General features: G+C 46.3%; 1 protein-coding gene across 2 annotated transcripts in view; it reads right to left on the bottom strand.

Moving 5' to 3' along the window:
• Positions 1 to 18,538, bottom strand: part of Bace2 (beta-secretase 2) — an 88,197-nt gene that overhangs the window by 32,907 nt on the left and 36,752 nt on the right. The window contains 2 exon segments of one of the 2 annotated variants that reach the window (NM_001002802.2): positions 956 to 1,172; positions 8,057 to 8,145. In NM_001002802.2, the coding sequence (NP_001002802.1) occupies positions 956 to 1,172; positions 8,057 to 8,145 (306 nt within the window). 2 annotated transcript variants of the gene reach the window in all.

Below are 18,538 nucleotides of genomic sequence, written 5' to 3'. Positions count from 1 at the left end.
ACACATCTTCTTTAGGGTGGGTGAACAACCTTTTTGGATTGTCCTGGGCCAGACAGGTCCACTGCTCATGTGGCTACATTCTTTCCTGAACTGAGCTAGGGCTCAAGGTGTAGGGCTGAGCCAAGGAGTGGTGCCCAGTGGCAGGGCCAAGGCAGGAGACTCCTTCTGCTTTTCTCAAGTACACACATACCTGTCTGTCTCTCAAAGCCTGTCTGTGAATCCACCTACCTCTGGCAACTGCTTATCCTCTTTTAGTACCCCACTATTTCTTTGTATTGACCCAAGTACAGTATTGGAGATGACCCAATCCTGTCTTGCCTCATCTTGGGAAGGCTCTGATTTTGTGAGCACAATATTCCAATATTTCTTCCTGGCTCTTTCTGTAGGGGCTGGCTATCCTCATGGCATCTGATCATATACCAGTTGCTGGTCTCTCCCCAGAGGTCCCCTGGTGTGACAGGAGAGCAGGATGTTGCTCTCAGTTGGTGGCTTAGTGTCTTCCATAGGTGTCATCTTCATATGATCGTAAGAGCTTAATTACATGTATGTTTCCCTTTAATGTCACCCTCATCAATTGAATTGAATTGACTTGGTAAGGTGTTAGTTCACTAAGAGACAGTCCCAAAAAACAAGGTAAAGTGTGACTGAGGAAATCACCTGATACCAACCTCTGGTTTCCATGTTTTGTGTGATACTCATTACCCCTATCACCTACACACACACACACACACACACACACACACACACACACACACACACGGAGCTAACATTTTATCTTAAAGGAAATGTAAACATGCCTTGAAACTTCATTGTGTGAAGTGTGAACACTTGTCTCTATCAGCTATGTGATTTTTAGTAGTTACCACACAGGACCCCTGTGTCGGTCCCTTTAATGACTGGTTGTCACAGCCTCGTTGCTTCATCTGATTAACTTGAAGAGAAAGACCCGCCTTACCTTGGCCAAGGCAGCATAAGCGAGTCCAAGGATTCCATTCCACTTAATCCCAGGCAAAAAGAAATTCTCAGACTCGAAAATAGTGGCAATATTGACCAAGAAAGAGCTGTTGAAGCCTTTTGGGATGGTGACAAGGTCCTCACCAACAAATCCAGTCCAGCTTCCCTGTGTGTACTTCACCGTGACCTCAAAGCCCTTGGAGTGGTATGTGCTGGAGCTGCAGAAGAAAAGTCAGTGATATTCAGTCTACAAGCCCATGCTGTTTGAGCCTCCTGTTGCCTAGACTTCTCCACCATGACTCTGAGCTAAAGCAAATCTGTTCTCCCTTAAGTTGCTTTTGCCTACAGATTTGGTCACAGCAAAGGAAAAGACACTAAAACAGACTGTAGCCTCACACTGCGAAATAAAATAAACCTTTTTCTTTTTAAATCATAATTGACTTTTTATTTTAAAAAAATCACAGGGAATGATATGTAGCAGATTTTATAAAAGTACTACAGTATCAGATGTTTTATGTCATTTAATTCCAGTGAAGAGCTACCCCATCCCCCTCCCTTTTTTTCTTTTAAGGTGCAAATTCCAAGTGGATGAGGCATGTGTCCTTAAAATAGAAAGTTTCCATCATATAGTCAAATGTCAAAATTACGATTTTTGATAAGTGTATTGCTTTGTGGGTGAGCAAGATGCTATTGGCACATTTTAGGTAAATAAACTTTATTAAAAACTCCGAGGTTATTTCTGTTTAAAACCTTCAAGATAATTCACAGAAAATAAACATATTTATTCAAGTACAGACTGAAAGGCTGGCCATGTAGCTATGGACATTTAAAGGTGCAGCAGCTCTTAAAACAAAACAAACCAAACAAAAATGGACGCGGTGGTGTTACTTGGCATACACGACTGAAATGAATAAAACTGGAGGACCAGTGTTGCTATTCTATGTCCTGTTAGGATCTTAAAAAAAAAAAAAAAGTCACACGCTTGGCTTAGCAGTCCATTTGGTCTTAAAATATTCATAAGTGTGAGAAACGTAAAGAAAAGACATCTGTACACGAACATGAAAAGAAAGCTATCCATTTTTCTTTTGAAATTGCGCTGCTATTTAAAATACTTTCGTAGTCAGAGCCTCCTTTGCAGCTGGCACGGTTTTCCAGGTCTACTTGGCAACCCGGGAAGCACCCCTGGTATTAGTGAGGTAAAAATGGTGGTGATTAAAGACCAAGCTGAAGTCAATAACCCAGCCTTTGAGCTTCACCCACATCTTCTCCTCTTGCGCCTTCAAGCCCACTGCCCACAAGGTTCTCTGCTTCTCCAAGTTCTAGATTGGTTTCACTTTGCCCATCTCTGATAACTTGGACATCATTGGGAGCCTATTGCTGATGGCCTTCCCGCCTGAATGGAAACCATTCAGCTTTGTGTATATCAACAGCAGTATGGTTCCATTAGCACGATAGACTAACCAAAGCAAGAATGGGCAGATACGTTGCTGGGGAGAGCTGCAGCTTGCAAGACCATGTGTACAGTGCAGCCGACTGCCCTTGAAGTCTTCTCACACCTGCTACCATCGGGCATTTGTCACGTCAGTGGGAAAATTCAGACAAAACTCTTGAGGGTGGGCAGATGTGAAAAGAAAAGTGGAGGTAGACAGGCAGGCTGAGCCATGTGGGTCTGTAAGGTCTTTGGGACTTGAGTTTTTGAGGATGGATCAAAAATCGAGTTAAGTGTTGGTACAAGCTCAGATGCTCCAGGCACACAGCAGGAAATGCATCTACAGTGCAAGTCAGTAAGGGAAACAAATGCTGACATCTTAATTCCTGTGATAAGCGGGTCAAGTTCAGAAATGCTTCCAGAAGGGCTTGGCGTAGGAGTCAGCACATCTTTCCTATGAAGGAATGTTCTAGCGTTTGCTTATCTTATAATCTCTGTTGCAGGTACAGAGCAGTAGTGCTGTGTCAAGGGAATAGCCATACACCACACAGAAGCATAAAACTTTACATATATACGTGTGTGAGTGAGTGTGTGTGTGTGTGTGTGTGTGTGTGTGCGTGCATCTCCAGCAGCCAGTCAGATTTGATTCACTGTCCACGTCTATGGACCCCATAAATTAACTAGAGGATCAGCTATCTTCCCCCCATCAGCTTCCTCAAGCTGGGCTTTTAAAGGTGTTTTATTTTCATGCTATCTAGGCTTCAGCATGCTCTTCAGAATAAGAGGCCGAGCGGCATCATAATCCACACATGTTTCTTGGTTTCCTGCTACTGCAGCTGTCTTACAGGGATGCTCCTAGATAATTCGATGCTCCTTGTAGAGAACAGAAAGGCAGCGGGAGTTACAGCGCCAGGGTTTCCGTACATGTTCACACACTTACTAGCTGTATCATTCAGGACCAAACTATAGCATTCTCCGCTTCAGTTCCCCAATATTCTGGTATAAGCCAGGACCTTACTTCTGGAGACTACCTATGCAAAACTAGAAAGGTCAATATGTGACAGTTTAGAACAAAATCCTGGCTCCCAATCAGTCTGCAACAAAACTGCTATGATTAGTATAATTACCAAAGGGCTTCCTTGCTTTCTCCAATCTATAAGCTCTCACTAGAAAACTCAAGGTTGTTCTAGAAAACAGGATGATACCACTGAGACCCCTAAACTTAAAATCTGACTGCCTCCTAAAAAGGGGGCAACCATTCTTGGTAGGGAAAGGTGTTGTCTCATGTCTCTGGGTCAATGGTCTAGTGACCTGGACCAGCACTGTCCAGCAGAACCTGCTCTGAGAACAGGCTGATCTATGTGTGTGTCATCCATTATGGAAGCCACATGCGGCTACTGGAATGGGAAGGTGACAGAAGGCTGGGAACTTTGATTTCACTTCATTTAACATTAATTAACTTAAACAGCTCCACATGATCAGTGGCCACCCTGTAGAAAACATTTTCTGGGAGAATGTGAGAAAAATTATAATTGCAAGCTCACCCTCTTTGGGTCTTCTTTACTGACACTGAAACAGTGGAGGGGAAGCTGGGCAGGATCCTGAGTAACCCTGCGGGTTATTAGCACTTTAAAGTGATCGCCACATCCTCATTTGCTAACACCTTACTTGTCTGACATGGAGTTTCAGTTCTCACTTGGCTTTTCATATTAATCATATCAGGAGAAAACCCTGGATGGGCTTCTCACTTCCAAGGCTTCCATTCCAGATGCTCAGACATGGCAAACAGTCAGGGATGTGGGTGGTCAGAAATGAGTCTGCTCACAGCAATAAAAACATTTTGAGGGAGATTTGGAAGGCATCCTGCCTCTGTTCAGAGAGTTCAGGGAAAGTAGAACTAAAAAGAGAGACCAGCTGAAGCCAAGAACAGAACTTTTGGGCCATCTTACTTCAAGAGAAAGCTGCTGTTGTTGTTTCCAGAGAACAGGAAGCGGTGGAGTTGTTGATTTCAAAAGTGAAGTCCTTGGGTCAGCTCTGGTTCTCCCAAGCCCAGGGAATGCTGAGGGCCCCAAAGGTCTTTTCATAAGACTTCTGTGCACATCACAGGGTTTAGCATTTACTAGTAGGCTTGGCGATTTGATCCATGTGACTTGTCAATAATTTCAGAAGTCAGCAGAGCTGAATGAATGGGAGCCTTGGGTCTGACATGGAGGTTCAAGTTCTCAGGCTCCAAAGAAGCCAGCCCCTGATGGACAGGTCGACCACCGTCTTGAAAAGTTACCTGAGCAACCAAGAAAAAGACCTGTCCCTACTGTATGGAAGACATCTGTGTGCCCCCTAGCTTCCTGAAGGAGACCACCACGTGGTTCTTTGGTTCCCCAATCTCACTCATAGTCATCACGCAGAAAATGAATTGGTTCTTTGCTTCAACATCTCTGTGGGTTTAAATCCAGGTGGAGCATGGGAGTGAGACACTAATAGACAAGCATGCATAGGGTTAAGTGAGGAACATATTGGACCTTTCACCTATCCAGTTGGCTGGAGGCCATTTTATTGTCTGAAAAGAAAATGCATTTGAAAACCATGCGGCCCTTTCCCTTTTGCTGCATAGTTATACACTGGCATTCAACAGCTGCAAAGAGGGCTCATGACGGTGACAAGCCGCACAAATGACTCATAGTGGCCCGTAGTCTTCTACAAATCAAAGAGATCTTTTCAGAGAACCCTGAGCCCAATCTCCAATTACTGAACAATGCTTCAGGAAGTTCAAAACCTTAACATAGGAAGGCTTGGGGTTTATATCAGAGGCTGTCAAACCTAACCAGGAGCCTTATTATAACAAAGAAATCCGAAGGCCAACTCAATACTCAAACATCACAGGGCAGGGCCCACATCTCCACAAAGACATCTTTGTCAGAGATCCAGAAGGAAAGACGCTGTCCTCTGGCTTCCATCAGACTCAGAGGCTGAAAAACCTCACAACGGCCAGTATCAGCAAAGAGTACTAGACAGATGATAATTTATATGGAGAGAACATATTATTTATAATAATTATGTCTCTGCTGACTCTAAGCACAAACAAGTTCCTTCTCCCAGTCCTCACCCAGGAGAAAGCAGTAATGGCAGAGACAGAGCACAGAGGGAAGTCTTGCTTTTTCTAGACCTGGGTGTGTTCTGCTGTTTCTCTTTTTATTTACTTAAAAGCCAGGGAAATAGATCTGAGGTGGCAAAGCTGAGGGGGTGTCTATGCCCTTTTGTGAGCTTGACAGGAAGGAAGGATGACCGGTCACAGCAGCAGCGGAAAGCCCAAGAGTTCGTATTGACTCAGATGAAGGCAGGCCTGGGAGCTCTGCTCACTGCACAGGATAAAGGGGAATTTCTGCCCACCTCCCACACACCTGGCTAAAGGCACAGAGTTCGCCTGAAGGAGGAGGAAAGCAAAACAAGAAAAAGACACGTCCTGCTGGAGCCTGAGTGAGAACTAAGGCTCAATGGCACCACACGCACTGCGGGGGTCTGTGAGAAAGCTGTCATGGCTGTCCACAGCTGACCAATTAGCACAGAGTGATAAGAGTACAGAGCACCAGCAATGGTGACTTTTCTTTACCCTCGAGTGTTTCAACAACTGCATGCATGATCTTGTCAAAGGATTCCTGGGTGCGCTTTGGCCCTAATGGAGCTGGAAATGAAGCTGCCAAGGGGCTGCAGGTAGTTGCCTTGTGGGAGGCCCTTGCATGTGCAGTGCACCGTGTATCTACATCACCCTAATTTATAACAGCTCCAGTTTCCCTGCTCCCTTCTTCTGAATCTTCTGCCAACAGGTGTGTGATTAGGAATGGAATTCTACACTGCTAGGGGTTGGGGGTGGGCTGTGCACCTGCTCCAGATCTGTGAGCTGGGACTTCTTGGCCTGCAAAGCAATGGGTCTGGAAGGGAAGGTGTTTTGGGCCACTGGTAGGTCAGTGACAGGAATGGTATAATCCTAGAAGAGGCAGGGAATCCCTTAAAATCCAGAACCGTCTGCCCACCACAGGGCTTCCTCAGTTCCATGGAATGAGTGTGGGTGGAATGTTATTTGTTTATCTGAGCCTGGGGACCTCCGGGCAGACTTAGCATACATTGGAGCATTACCTAATATGTAAATGGAAGGCATGTAATGTATTATTTTTTTTTCTTTTTCTTTTTTTTCGGAGCTGGGGACCGAACCCAGGGCCTTGTGCTTGCTAGGCAAGCGCTCTACCACTGAGCTAAATCCCCAAACCCATAATGTATTATTTTTAAGCTCATGAGGATTGTTTTTCACCCAAAACACCAGGTAACCAATCTAAGCCAGTTGCCCAAAATGGCCTCGGTGGGGTCTGAGTCCCATAGAGCTCATAATCCGCACACGGGTGTCCAGCATCCTCTACATGTCTCTCATTGGCACACTCATATGATACACTGAGCACCTTACTCTTACCACCCCATTCCTGACCCTCATTTAGGCTGGTGTAGATTTCTCCCAGTACTTGGGACCAGAAGTACTTCAGATTCAGGTTTTCTGGAGTGTTTTCACTGAGATACCAGGGAAAGGGGACCCACGCCTAGATGAAAGCTTCATCTGTGTCATGCATACCTTACACAAGGCCTTAAGGTCACTGCACAAGGTATTTTGGGGCATTTGTGCTGTGACTGACCTGAGGTCGGTCGTGGAACTCAACACTTGCAGGATCACATGGCTGCTCAAGCGTTTCAGGTTTGAGCGTTTGAGGGCACTGCATGGTTTTTGGATCAGATATGCAACCCCTGCATGGTTTATCCCAAACTCGTAAGAATTACATATGGGGTAGTATCATGGCCTTTGATCTTATTACAAGGCATTTAAGGTCTGGAAGCTGGAATTCAGAGAGACTCCTTGTTCCTTCACTTCCCAGGCTACAGGGTTACACAGGAATGATCTGGAGCAACACTGTCCTGTAGTCCAGAGGCTGTGATGGAAGGGAGATGGAGGAATGAATAGAGACAAAGACCAGGGTGAACCATCAGTGTGACTAGGACAAGACAGCAAAAGCACCAAATGCCAACCTGCTGGCACCCGGGCACACACACAGGAACTCCATCCACTCCACACACATGCCATAGAGAAGCTCTTTGTTCTTTGAGGGAGGGGCCAGCACTGATGTACTGAGATGCTATGAGGAGCCACCTGAGGTGCCACAGGCAGTCCCTGCCCTCTCTCCAGCTGTGCAAATAAGAGACCCTGGCGTTCCTGGCACCTAAGTAGAGCCTGAAATGCAGTGGTTGGGACACACGTGGGTGGGCTTCCTCTCCAATGGCTTTCCACACTGTGAAGTGTAGCTTCTGTGTAAACAAGGGATGGGTTACACTTGAAAATCATCAGGTGATTTCCCTGAGGCTATTAGCAGAGCCTGACGTGAATTCCCTGGAAGAAGATGTGCATGTGTTGTGTGCATGCACACACACACACACACACACACACACACACACACACACACTCACATACACACACACACTCACATACACGTTCAGACACACAAACATGCACACGTGAATACAGCTCCTTCGAAATGAGACAGATGGCCTTCTGGCTGTTTTGTTCCAGGACATTCTCAAAGATGCCAATCCAGGCCTCACCACTAGGCTAGCCCCTGCAGCTGTGTGTAAGCCACTCACCTCTCTGAGTCAAAGTAGGTGTCTATGTAGGAGTGTGGGGCACCTGCCACTGCGAAGTTACTGCTTCCGGTGTCCACAAGAATCCGTACCTTTTGTTTTTTTAAGGAGAAAAAAAATTGGAAAGCTTCAAATTATTTGTAGAAGTACCAAGCAGAACAATTTATTAATCAGTAGAAACCAATATCCATACTGATTTAGGGAGAGATGTTAGAAAATGACATTTGAGGTTATATAGGAAACCTGATACAGCCCTGGAAGACACTGCTACGAGAACCAAGTGGGATTTGCCTCAGACTTCTGAATTTGCCTCAGATACCTCAAAAGTCTTCCAGACAGGTTGGTTAAACACAGGGCATTTCGAGTCAGTAATACTGGATACCATGGCCAGTTCTTTAGCCACTTCTGGAATTCTGCACAGCGTCATTCCTGACCGGAAATTTCTTGCTTTTCCAAATATTTCTTGGAGCACCAAGCCCACCGCAGCGTCCTTTCCCCAGGAACCTCCGTGTTATTGGTTTTTACTCCATCTCCCTGCTGAGTCGCTGAAGACACCCTTCACAAGTGCATCCTTACTAAGAATGTATTTTCTTTTCGTGTGTATTTTGCCTGAATGTATTAAACGTGCGCCACACATGTGCTGGTGCCTGTGGGATTCAGAAGAGGGCATCAGAACCCCTGGAACTGGAATTACAGATGTTTGTGGGCTGCTATGTGGATGCTGGGGACTGAACCTGGGTCCTCCGCCAAGAGCAGCCATTGCTGCTAAACGCTGAGCGTTGGCTCCAGCCAACAGGTGTTTCCTTTTCAGCGTCATTAAAGTCTCATTTTGGTATAATGAAGGGACGGTGGGGATAGATGCCTGCAACCCCAACAGTGCAGAGGCAGAGAAGGAGGGTGCTGAGCTGGAGGCTGCCAAGGCAGGCTGCACAGTGAGACCCTGCCTCTTACAAACAAAAGCTCAAATTGCCAGAAGTCTGATGGTGACTACAGGCAGGTTCCATGCCCAAGCCAAGGCATCCCTAAAACCCCAATTACCCCTAAATGTCCCGTTTGTCCTCTTTGCCCTTCTTCCTTAGGAGATGCCAGTTTCTGTCTTCTATTAGAACAGGTAAGTTTCCTTTGTTCTTGAACATTCTGGAACCATGTGGCTTTCTTCTACTTTGGCCCAGCTGTGTTGAGACTCTTACATGCTCTGGAGTTTCTACTCTTCTCTACCACCAGGCTGCAATCCATTGCTTTTCTCTTCCTCTCTTGAGGGAACCGGTGGTGCCCTTATGATAGAGAAGGCTGCCTGGACATTTCTGTCTCTTTGTGGATGTGTTTCTATTTCTCTTGGGAAGGAAACCTGCTGGGTCAATGGGTAGACGCCTTTTAAGTAAAAATAAATGGAGGAGTTCTCAAGCCAAGAGGCACGAGTTGTACCTTAATGGCAATGTGTTATGGTCCATTGGGCCCATTTGCTCCATGCCCTCTCTGAAAGCTGGTGGTCCTATTATCTGTTTCAGCCGTTCTAGTGGGTGTAGAACGCTATCTAATTTGCAGTCCCTGGTGGCCAATGACACTAAGCCCTGTATGTTAATTGTTTGACCCATCTTTCCAGTAAACAATGGCTCCCCAGGGGGTGGAGCGTGCTATCCACCTAGCATCTAACCTCAGTCCAAATATGGACGGTTTAGTAAACAAACACAGATGTTAGAATCAAGCACAGAATAAGCAGTGAAAGTTCTTAAGGTTTGAACATCCCGGTACACAAGCTACAGACAATGCTCTCAGGCAGGCAAGTTTTTAACCCAAGACCTCTAATCAACAACCAGCAAACCCTCAGCTTTGGTCAGGCCCACAACTTTCTATCTCTAACTTGGTTCAGTTTCCCTTAGTCCTCCTGACTCCACCCTTGCTAGGTTTTCCTCCTCCTGGTGATCCTCTCTCTGTTTGGCATTCTTTCAACTCTGTAGAAGTTTCTGTTGTGCCTTCTCTTAGGCCATCAGTGACCTGTGGAGTTCTCTCTTGCTTGGACTGTGCTAACGATCCCCAGGCTTACCTACCACTACCCCTAGGCTTTGGCTTTACTTATCCAACATCTCTACCTGGATTTCTCCCCACCACAGGTGTCAGGTCTAAACTCCTGTTTCTGTAAGTGGAACCATGTTTAGTAATTTGTCAGAGGTGATCAAGTTAAGACGGGATCATTAGGTAGTGTCATAATACAGCCCGGCTGACATTCTCTGTGAGAGAAAACTCTCATTAAGACAGGGACACAGGGGATACCATGTGACAGGAAAGGTAGCATCCAGGAAATAAATATACATAGCCAGAAAGTAATCTGCCAGATCCTCGGGACTTTGTCATTGCTGGTTGTTGACAGCAAGTTAACATAGTCCTGTAACATTTGTTCAGGGTAAATCTTCAGGGAGCTTCCTCTCCCTCCCTACAGTGCCACATGGGTGGTACAAGGGGACCACAGTGGCCCATGCCATTCCCACCTTCTTCCTCAGTCTGCTCACAGCTAGGAACCACCTAGGGCCTGTTAAGTCAGAGCCTGTCAATTTTTTCAATGTGCTGGAATCTGTGCAAATGCCAAGCTTGTCTCTAGGAAACCACACCTCATGTCATGCTAGCCCTGCTGGCCACCAGGTTGACCCATGAACACAGGACCCTGTGTACTTATGTGACATATCACACTGCTTCTTCATAGTAAGTATCTAGCACAATGTAAATTCTATGAAAACAGGTGTATTATTTATGAAACAATGACAAGAAGTCTGTGTGTGGTCAACCCAAACAAAATCTGTGTGTGCACATGTGTACGTGGACACACAAATATAAATAAGAACATGTGGACAGAGGTTGATGGCCGGTGTCCTCTGCAATTGTTTTTTCCTTTAGTTTTTGGGACAGGTTCTCTCACTGAGCTGGGGGGAACTTTGATTTGGCTAGGCTGGCTCGGTTATCAGTTACAGGGATATGCCTGTCTCCACTACCTACCTTCCAAGTGCTGGAGTTATAAATGTGCACTACTGTGCCCAGATTTTCATGTGGGAGTGATGGATCCAAACTTAGGTCCTCATGCCTACATAGGACTTTATCAACTTAGCCATCTCCCTAGTCCCACATTAAAAAAAATGGTGTGTGTGTGTGTGTGTGTATGTGTGTGTCCGTAGAAGCCAGAAGTGTGTATTGGATCCCTTGGAGCTGAAGTTACAGGTTGTTGTAAGCTACTTAACAAAGGTGCTAAGATCTGAGTTTGGCCCATCTGGATGAGCAGCAAGCACACACACACACACACACACACACACACACACACACACGCACACACACATACCATACACACATACACACACACTCACACACATACTATACACACATACACACACACTCACACACATACTATACACACACACACACTCACACACATACTATACACACACACACACACTCACACACTTTGTGGTGGTTTGAATAGCAATGTCCCCCATAGGCTCATAGATTTGAATGCTTAGTCATTAGGAAGTGGTATTACTTGACGTGGGTTAGGAGGTGTGGCCTTAATGAAGAAAATGTGCACTAAGGTGAGCTTTGGGGTTTCAAATGCTCAAACCTACCTAGTTTCTCTCTGCCTGAAGATCATGACAGAATTCTCAGCTGCTCTTGTGTGCCATGTCTGACTGCATGCCACCATGCCTTCTGCCATGATGGCAATGGACTAAACCTCTGAACTATAAGCAAGTCCTAATTAACCGCTTTCCTTTATAAGAGCTGCTGTGGTCACAGTGTCTCTTCACAACAATAGAACACTAAGACACACTTCCCTGTGAGTGTTGCTTCTCTCCTCCCATCATGTGGGTGCCAGGGATTAATCTCAGGCTGTCTTGCTTGGCAACAGGAACTCTTGTCAGTGGAACCATCTCATTGGTTCAGGGGTTTGTTTTTGAGAACTATATTTTCCACTATGGCTGAGTCATCCTACAAGGAAGTAAGTTCATCACCTCCTGCCAGCCTCAGGTCCAAACTCTGTTCACCTAGCCCACATATGGCCAGCTTCTGTGCTGTGTCCTGAGGTCCTTTTAGGGAAGCTCAGACTGTACCCCAGGATGGGCGCCACCTTCTCCTCCCATATGCCCACTGAGGTCTTCACACTGGAATGATGTCTTGCTTGGGTTTGGTAGACTTGGATGACATTTGTGGACTTCTCACATTATGGATATTTTCCAGTGTCTTTCAACACCCAGCACCTGATGAGAAATCCAAGGCCTCTCTTACTGTCCCTCATTACACAGTGCTTTTCTCCCCCCACCCCCGATACCTGAGAAATTCTTCCCTTAGCCCCAAAGCTCCATACAATTTATTGATGCATCTTCGTACAGACAGGCCTGGTTCAGTTCTCCTGAGCTATGGGGCTTAACATTCCATGGGCTTCTGGGAATAACAAATTCCCAGAAACTGGGTGGCATGATAGCGCATGCTCATTCTTATGGTACTGGGAGCCGGACAACCAAAGTGAGATGTAGGACGAGCTCTCCCTAGAAGCTCCTAGTGTGGGAAGTGTCTTTCCTGTCTCTTTGGCTGCTTGTTAGTATCACCAATCCCCAATCTTCACATGGTTAGAACAATGTTTTCCCGTTTGCTCTGCTATGACAGGCTTACTCTAGACACCTGTCGCTCCATCACTTTGTTCATCTTCAAGGTGGCTGTTTCTGAGTCTACTCACTGCCTACAGAACTGGCTTCTGTGATCCATTCTTTGCTAGCTTAAAGAGGACCACAGAAACAGAAGTCATATACGTGGTGCATGTGGAAGCAGCCAGACCCATCCTTGCTTTGAAGGGACTTTGAAATACAGCATGTTTGGCACCAAGGCTACTGGTTACTATCTATGGGTCTTGATTGGGTTTTGCTCTATCAGTTAAGAAACTAAAGCCAGGGAAGTTTCAAGTACAATATATAGCAGTAGGGGAAATCTCAGACACAAAAGCTTTTATTAGGGGTGAGTACATACATACATACACACACACACACACACACACACACACACACACACACACACACACACACAAACCACTCACACATACAGGCATACAGATGGACTCTCTACAGAGGAGAGACGTGGGAATGCAGAATCTGTTTTGTCCCTTGAAGGTTGGGTATGGGGGCGTAAGAGTCTTTGAGGGGTTCCCTTCCCCTAATTTATAGTTTGTCAGTCTGAACAAAAACAGGGAGGCTGATAGGCTCACAATTTGGAGGTAACCATGTCTCAGTCTGGCTTTGACAGACTCACTCTACTGGTATGAGTAAAGGCCCTTCTGACCTTTAGGCCTTTGTTCCAATCAAAAGTATGAGGAAGAAGATAGAATCAATCTCTCTCTCTCTCTCTCTCTCTCTCTCTCTCTCTCTCTCTGCCTATCAGGAACATGTCTTAAGTCCCTTACTCTGACTGACTAGCAGACACCCATCAGTTCTGCTCCCAGCTGACATGTAACCGACAGACCTGAGTGCTCCTGATTCCAGACTATGATATGATGTTTGAAGTTGCTTGGGTAGAAGGGTAGAGTGCTGAAGGACTGAGAGGAAGTAACAAAGCCCTGACACTTGGGATTGTCTGCTGAGGCAGCCAGGGAACGTCAGACCTCTGAAAGAAGAGAGGCTGTTATACAAGAAACAAGTCACCTAAAAACAATAACTGGGGGCAGGGCAGAGAGAAATACTGTTTGTTGATCATTAAGAGTCACAGACAATAAAAGCCACAGATTGCTAGACAAGACTGGTTGTCTCCTATGGCCATTGCTAGGCTACTGCACAGATGTCTCTGGGGTCTCACTGGCAACCATGGACCCAACGGCAGTCAGGAAACGTGTGAGATCCCAGCCTGCCCCAGAGTCCTGTTCTTTCTGTGCTGCCAGGTAGCCTGGTATTCCGAGTTAACCCTGACCTCTCGTGCAGGTCTAGGCCGATGCAAGACTATTGTCTTCAGCACAATGGCCCCAGTGATGGGGGCTTTCTGAGTTGCTACTCCACCCTTTTCCAGGATCTGGAATTCATCGTAGCCTCCGCAGGCTCCTATGAACACGGCTCTTTCATCACCACATCCTTTCTTCTGCCCCCCCCTGCTCTCTGCCCTCCTCCGGTGGAAAGCAGAGCACACAAGCAGGGAGGAAATCAACCCAAACAAAAACTGCCCTGCGATCCCAACCATTTCTTACTGCTGCCCAGGCCTTCTGGGCTACCACGTCTTCCCAGCAAGTTCAGCTCAAGTCCACTTGTTTCAGAGGAAGGATCCCTCCCCCACAGAAAACACCAAGGTGCTTATTCCTAGAGTACGCTGCAGGAGGAGAGAGATTGCTCAGGATAAAGGAGTATGACAGTTTGAATGTAACTCCCCAGTTTGAATGTGCTCCCCCTCCAACTCCCTGCAACTCCAAGCTCATGTGTCTAAAATTTGGTCCCCAGCTGATGGCACTATCTTGGGAAGGTAAGTCCTTTACTGGGTGACCTAAGACCAGTGGAGGCCTTGGAGTTTATAGCACAGCCCAACTTCTGGCCTGAGCTTCCTGCTGTCATGCAACTGTCATGTGACTAGTTGCCTCTTGTTCCCACCATCATGGACCAAACTGCTTTAGGCACCAGGCCTCCCTGCACAAATACAGCCTCTGGCAGACGCATGAACCAGAAAAGGTGACTAATACCTAAGAACTCCAAACTCGTGTGCAATTGGAGCCCTTTGCTCATGTGGCCTCCAGATAGTACCAAACCCCATGACGCTTCAGAAATATTCCACTGTAGCCCTGTCTGTCTGTCACAGGTATCCCTTTTACTATCCTTTCACAGTAAGGGCTCCATTCCCAAGGGCCTGCCTTATTGTTAATACACTTCAGTGTATTAACAATTTTCCAGGTGCCAGCCCCAATATAGGGTACTCTCCCCGACAAAGGCCCACATGAGAACCACGGGAGGCAAGCAGGAGATCGAACAAACTTCACCTTACATTCTATTAGGGCTTAAAGGTTTGGGACTCTGGCCCCATTTCATGTGTTGAGACTTAGCCCTTGGTATCCTTGCATTTAGGAGCAGGGCCTGCAGTAGGTGAATGAGTGAGTGAGTGAGTGAGTGAGTGAGTGAGTGAGTGAGTGGGCAGGAAGAGTCAGGCAGGTGGGTAAGTAGCTTGTGAGTCTGGTACCCATAGGAGGGAGCCTCACAAATGGGATTAGTGTTGCCATAAAGTACTCCGAGTATCTCTCCTTCTGTTGTCTCAAGGTGATGCTTCTACAACCAGGAACCAGGCACCCGAGAAATGGCTGTACGCCACTAAGAAGCACCCAGACTAGGTATTTGTTATTGCAGCCTCCGATGAGAACTGATGTCCCTTAATCAGGGGACCAGAATGGAAAAAATAAGAACAGTTATGAGCACCATGTGAGAAGCCACAGGCTTGCCTCCTGCTGCAAACCAGCATGTGTCTTCCTGCCTGCGCCCCTCCTAATCTTCAGTGATGCATTGGGCAATAATCCCGCAGAGAGCCATTTGCTAATTGCTGCAATAAGGTAAAATGTGGCAGTAAAGGGAAAAACCGGGTGATTCATCCAATTAGTGATGATCCTGAGATTTCTCAGATACCACCGTCTCTTTCCCAGCAGGTTAATAGATACGAAAAGCAGCAGATAATTTAAATAATGGCTCATTTAACACAACGGTTCCTAATTGTATCACTAGCCCATCTGCTGGAGTCTGCCAGGCAGCCACCATGGCAGTACCCACCATGGCCTTCCTGCCCCACGAAAGGGCTGTTTGCCCACACCCGTTTATCAGGGGGATTGCAGGAGCTGATTTCCTTAATCAGGTTCTTCCAAGGCTCACATTCTAGAAATGAATCTCCTAGACTTAAACACATATTAATAAAGAAAAAAAACAATTGCCACATGCCATTTTACTACAACCCAAATTATTAATAATACTATTATTTTTTTAATCAAGAAAGGGGAAAAAAGATAGGTTTCTAAGAGTGTTTTTTTTTCTCCATCTTTATTAAATTGGGTGTTTCTTATTTACATTTCAATTGTTATTATCTTTCCCGGCTTCCAGGCCAACATCCTCCTAACTCCTCCCTCTCCCCTTCTATATGGGTGCTCCCCTTCCCATCCTCCTCCCATTACCACGCTACCCCCAACAATCCCGTTCACTGGGGATTCAGTCTTGGCAGGACCAAGGGCTTCCCCTTCCACTGGTGCCCTTACTAGGATATTCATTGCTACCTATGAGGTCAGAGTCCAGGGTCAGTCCATGTATAGTCTTTAGGTAGTGGCTTAGTCCCTGGAAGCTCTGGTTGCTTGGCATTGTTGTTCATATGGGGTCCCGAGCCCCTTCAAGCTCTTTCAGTCCTTTCTCTGATTCCTTCAACGGGGGTCCCGTTCTCAGTTCTGTGGTTTGCTGCTGGCGAATGCCTATGTATTTGCTGTATTCTGGTTGTGTCTCTCAGGAGAGATCTACATCTGGTTCCTGTCAGCCTGCACTTCTTTGCTTCATCCATCTTGTCTAGTTTGGTGGCTGTATACGTATGGGCCACATGTGAGGCAGGCTCTGAATGGGCGTTCCTTCCTAAGAGTGTTTCTTAATACAAACAGATGCTGCTGAACTCGGCTGAGGCTGGTTGGTTACACAATTTATTCTGGCTGTGCCACACATGATTGGGTGTGGCACTGGGTCATTGGCAGAAAGACTCATATTGAAGGACATGCAGGTCCCTAGCTGCTACCAACTGCCATGTAAGTTGGGGCTCAACTGCAACATTTTTATCTGGGTCCTGCTTTCATGAGGAATGTCTGGCATCAGCAGGTGACGGCTGGCTAAAAACTCTGGAGCAGAGATCGGCACTCAGGATGCAGAAAGCATTTGCCCTCAGAACCTAAGAAGTCACTCAAAGTCTGAGCTCCAAACCCCAGTCCTGAACATGGAGCTACTGCTAACCTTGCAGAAGTGAGGAAATCCACATACCTTCTTGCTCTGGGAGCTATGAGAGGGGAAAACTTTGGGAACAGCCATCCTGGTTATGTAGAGTACAAAAGACAGATTTCTAGGAAAGACAGTCTACACCAACCCCATAGTCCATGCCCCGGAATGAGTCTGCTTTGCAGAATCCACTGACTAACAGACTCATGTTCACTTTCCAGCTCTGGACTCAAGGCACACTCTGCAAGTGTTCTCTAAGCAATTTGGAGTCAATTAGGTCTGGATTTGAACCCCAGCTTAGCGTGCTACTGGCTGTGTAATCTTTGTGGTCCACATACACTCTCCAAGTCTTGGTCCTTGAGAATCACATGAGTGTCTACCGAAGTGCCTTGCTGAACTTTCACGTCTTGAAGACACTAAATGATTGTGTGAGGAATTCTTAACAGAACTGACCTCAGTACCAAGGATGACTGAATTGGGGTATCTACCACACCCCTTCCTCCCTGCTGTGAGGCTGAGGCAGGCAAGACGTCCTCAGTTGGCAGTGACTGGTAGACTCAGACATTTTCCCTTGATACTCAGTCTGGTCCTGTGGTAGGCAGTAGTGGGATGGGTGCCTTAGAACCTCCAGGAGTGACCTGTGTTGGGGGAGCATTTGTCCATGGCTGTATCACAACTGAGTTCCTTCTAGAACATCCATCCAATGACTAGAAATACTGTGGTCACAATGCCTGCTCTTCCTTCCCCACCCTGGTCAGAGCCCCCATCACCCAAATTCCCTGCTAATCTAGCTCTTCACTCTCTCAGCCAACACTTCTTTTAAGCCCATGTGTCTCCTCTATTGTAACTCCAGCATTTCTGTAAGAGTATCTCTTGTCCCCTTCCTTATCCCCACCAAATATCAAGTGGTACCTTCTATCCTGAGCCCTGGACACACAAGTATTCCATAGTACTTATTGAAATGTTGAAGGATGGATGGATGAGTTAATGGGGATAGAACCCACTCCTTTAATGGTAGGTGGCTAAGGGGATATGTAGGATAGAGTGGTGTGGCCATGTCTCCCTCCCAACTTACCAACTATCCCTTACCTGTCCCAGCCTTCAGCACACACACCAGGTTGGGTATTCTTGAAAAAATGAGGAGTCATGAATGGCTGTGGAATTTCTTCTTTGAGTGATAAAACTGTCCTAAAGCTGAGTTGGTGGCTATACAGTTGTGTGTACACACTGAACACCACTGGAACTTAACGTGTAAACTTCATCTAAATCGGTTTTTAAAATATAAAAAATTAACACAAAGTTATAAATTCTCATCTGTGGCTGCTTATATTACAAATGCTAATTATGTTCCCCCAAAAACTGCTTACATGAGAGCTACTGCATGTAGCTTCTGGGAACCTGTTCCCAGCTGGTTCTGATTGGTAAATAAAGATGCCAACAACCAATATCTGAGGAGGACAGACAGACGCAGGAGTTTAGGATTTCCCAGGCTTGGAACCAGGAGCAGAGGAGGAGAGGAGAGAAGCCATTCCTGAGAAGAGTGCAG

This window comes from Rattus norvegicus, chromosome 11, assembly GCF_021556685.1.
Source record: "Rattus norvegicus strain SHRSP/BbbUtx chromosome 11, alternate assembly SHRSP_T2T, whole genome shotgun sequence".
Taxonomy (NCBI): Eukaryota; Metazoa; Chordata; class Mammalia; order Rodentia; family Muridae; genus Rattus; species Rattus norvegicus.
Note: the sequence above shows the minus strand (reverse complement) of the source record. Positions and strands in the feature narration are given on the sequence as shown.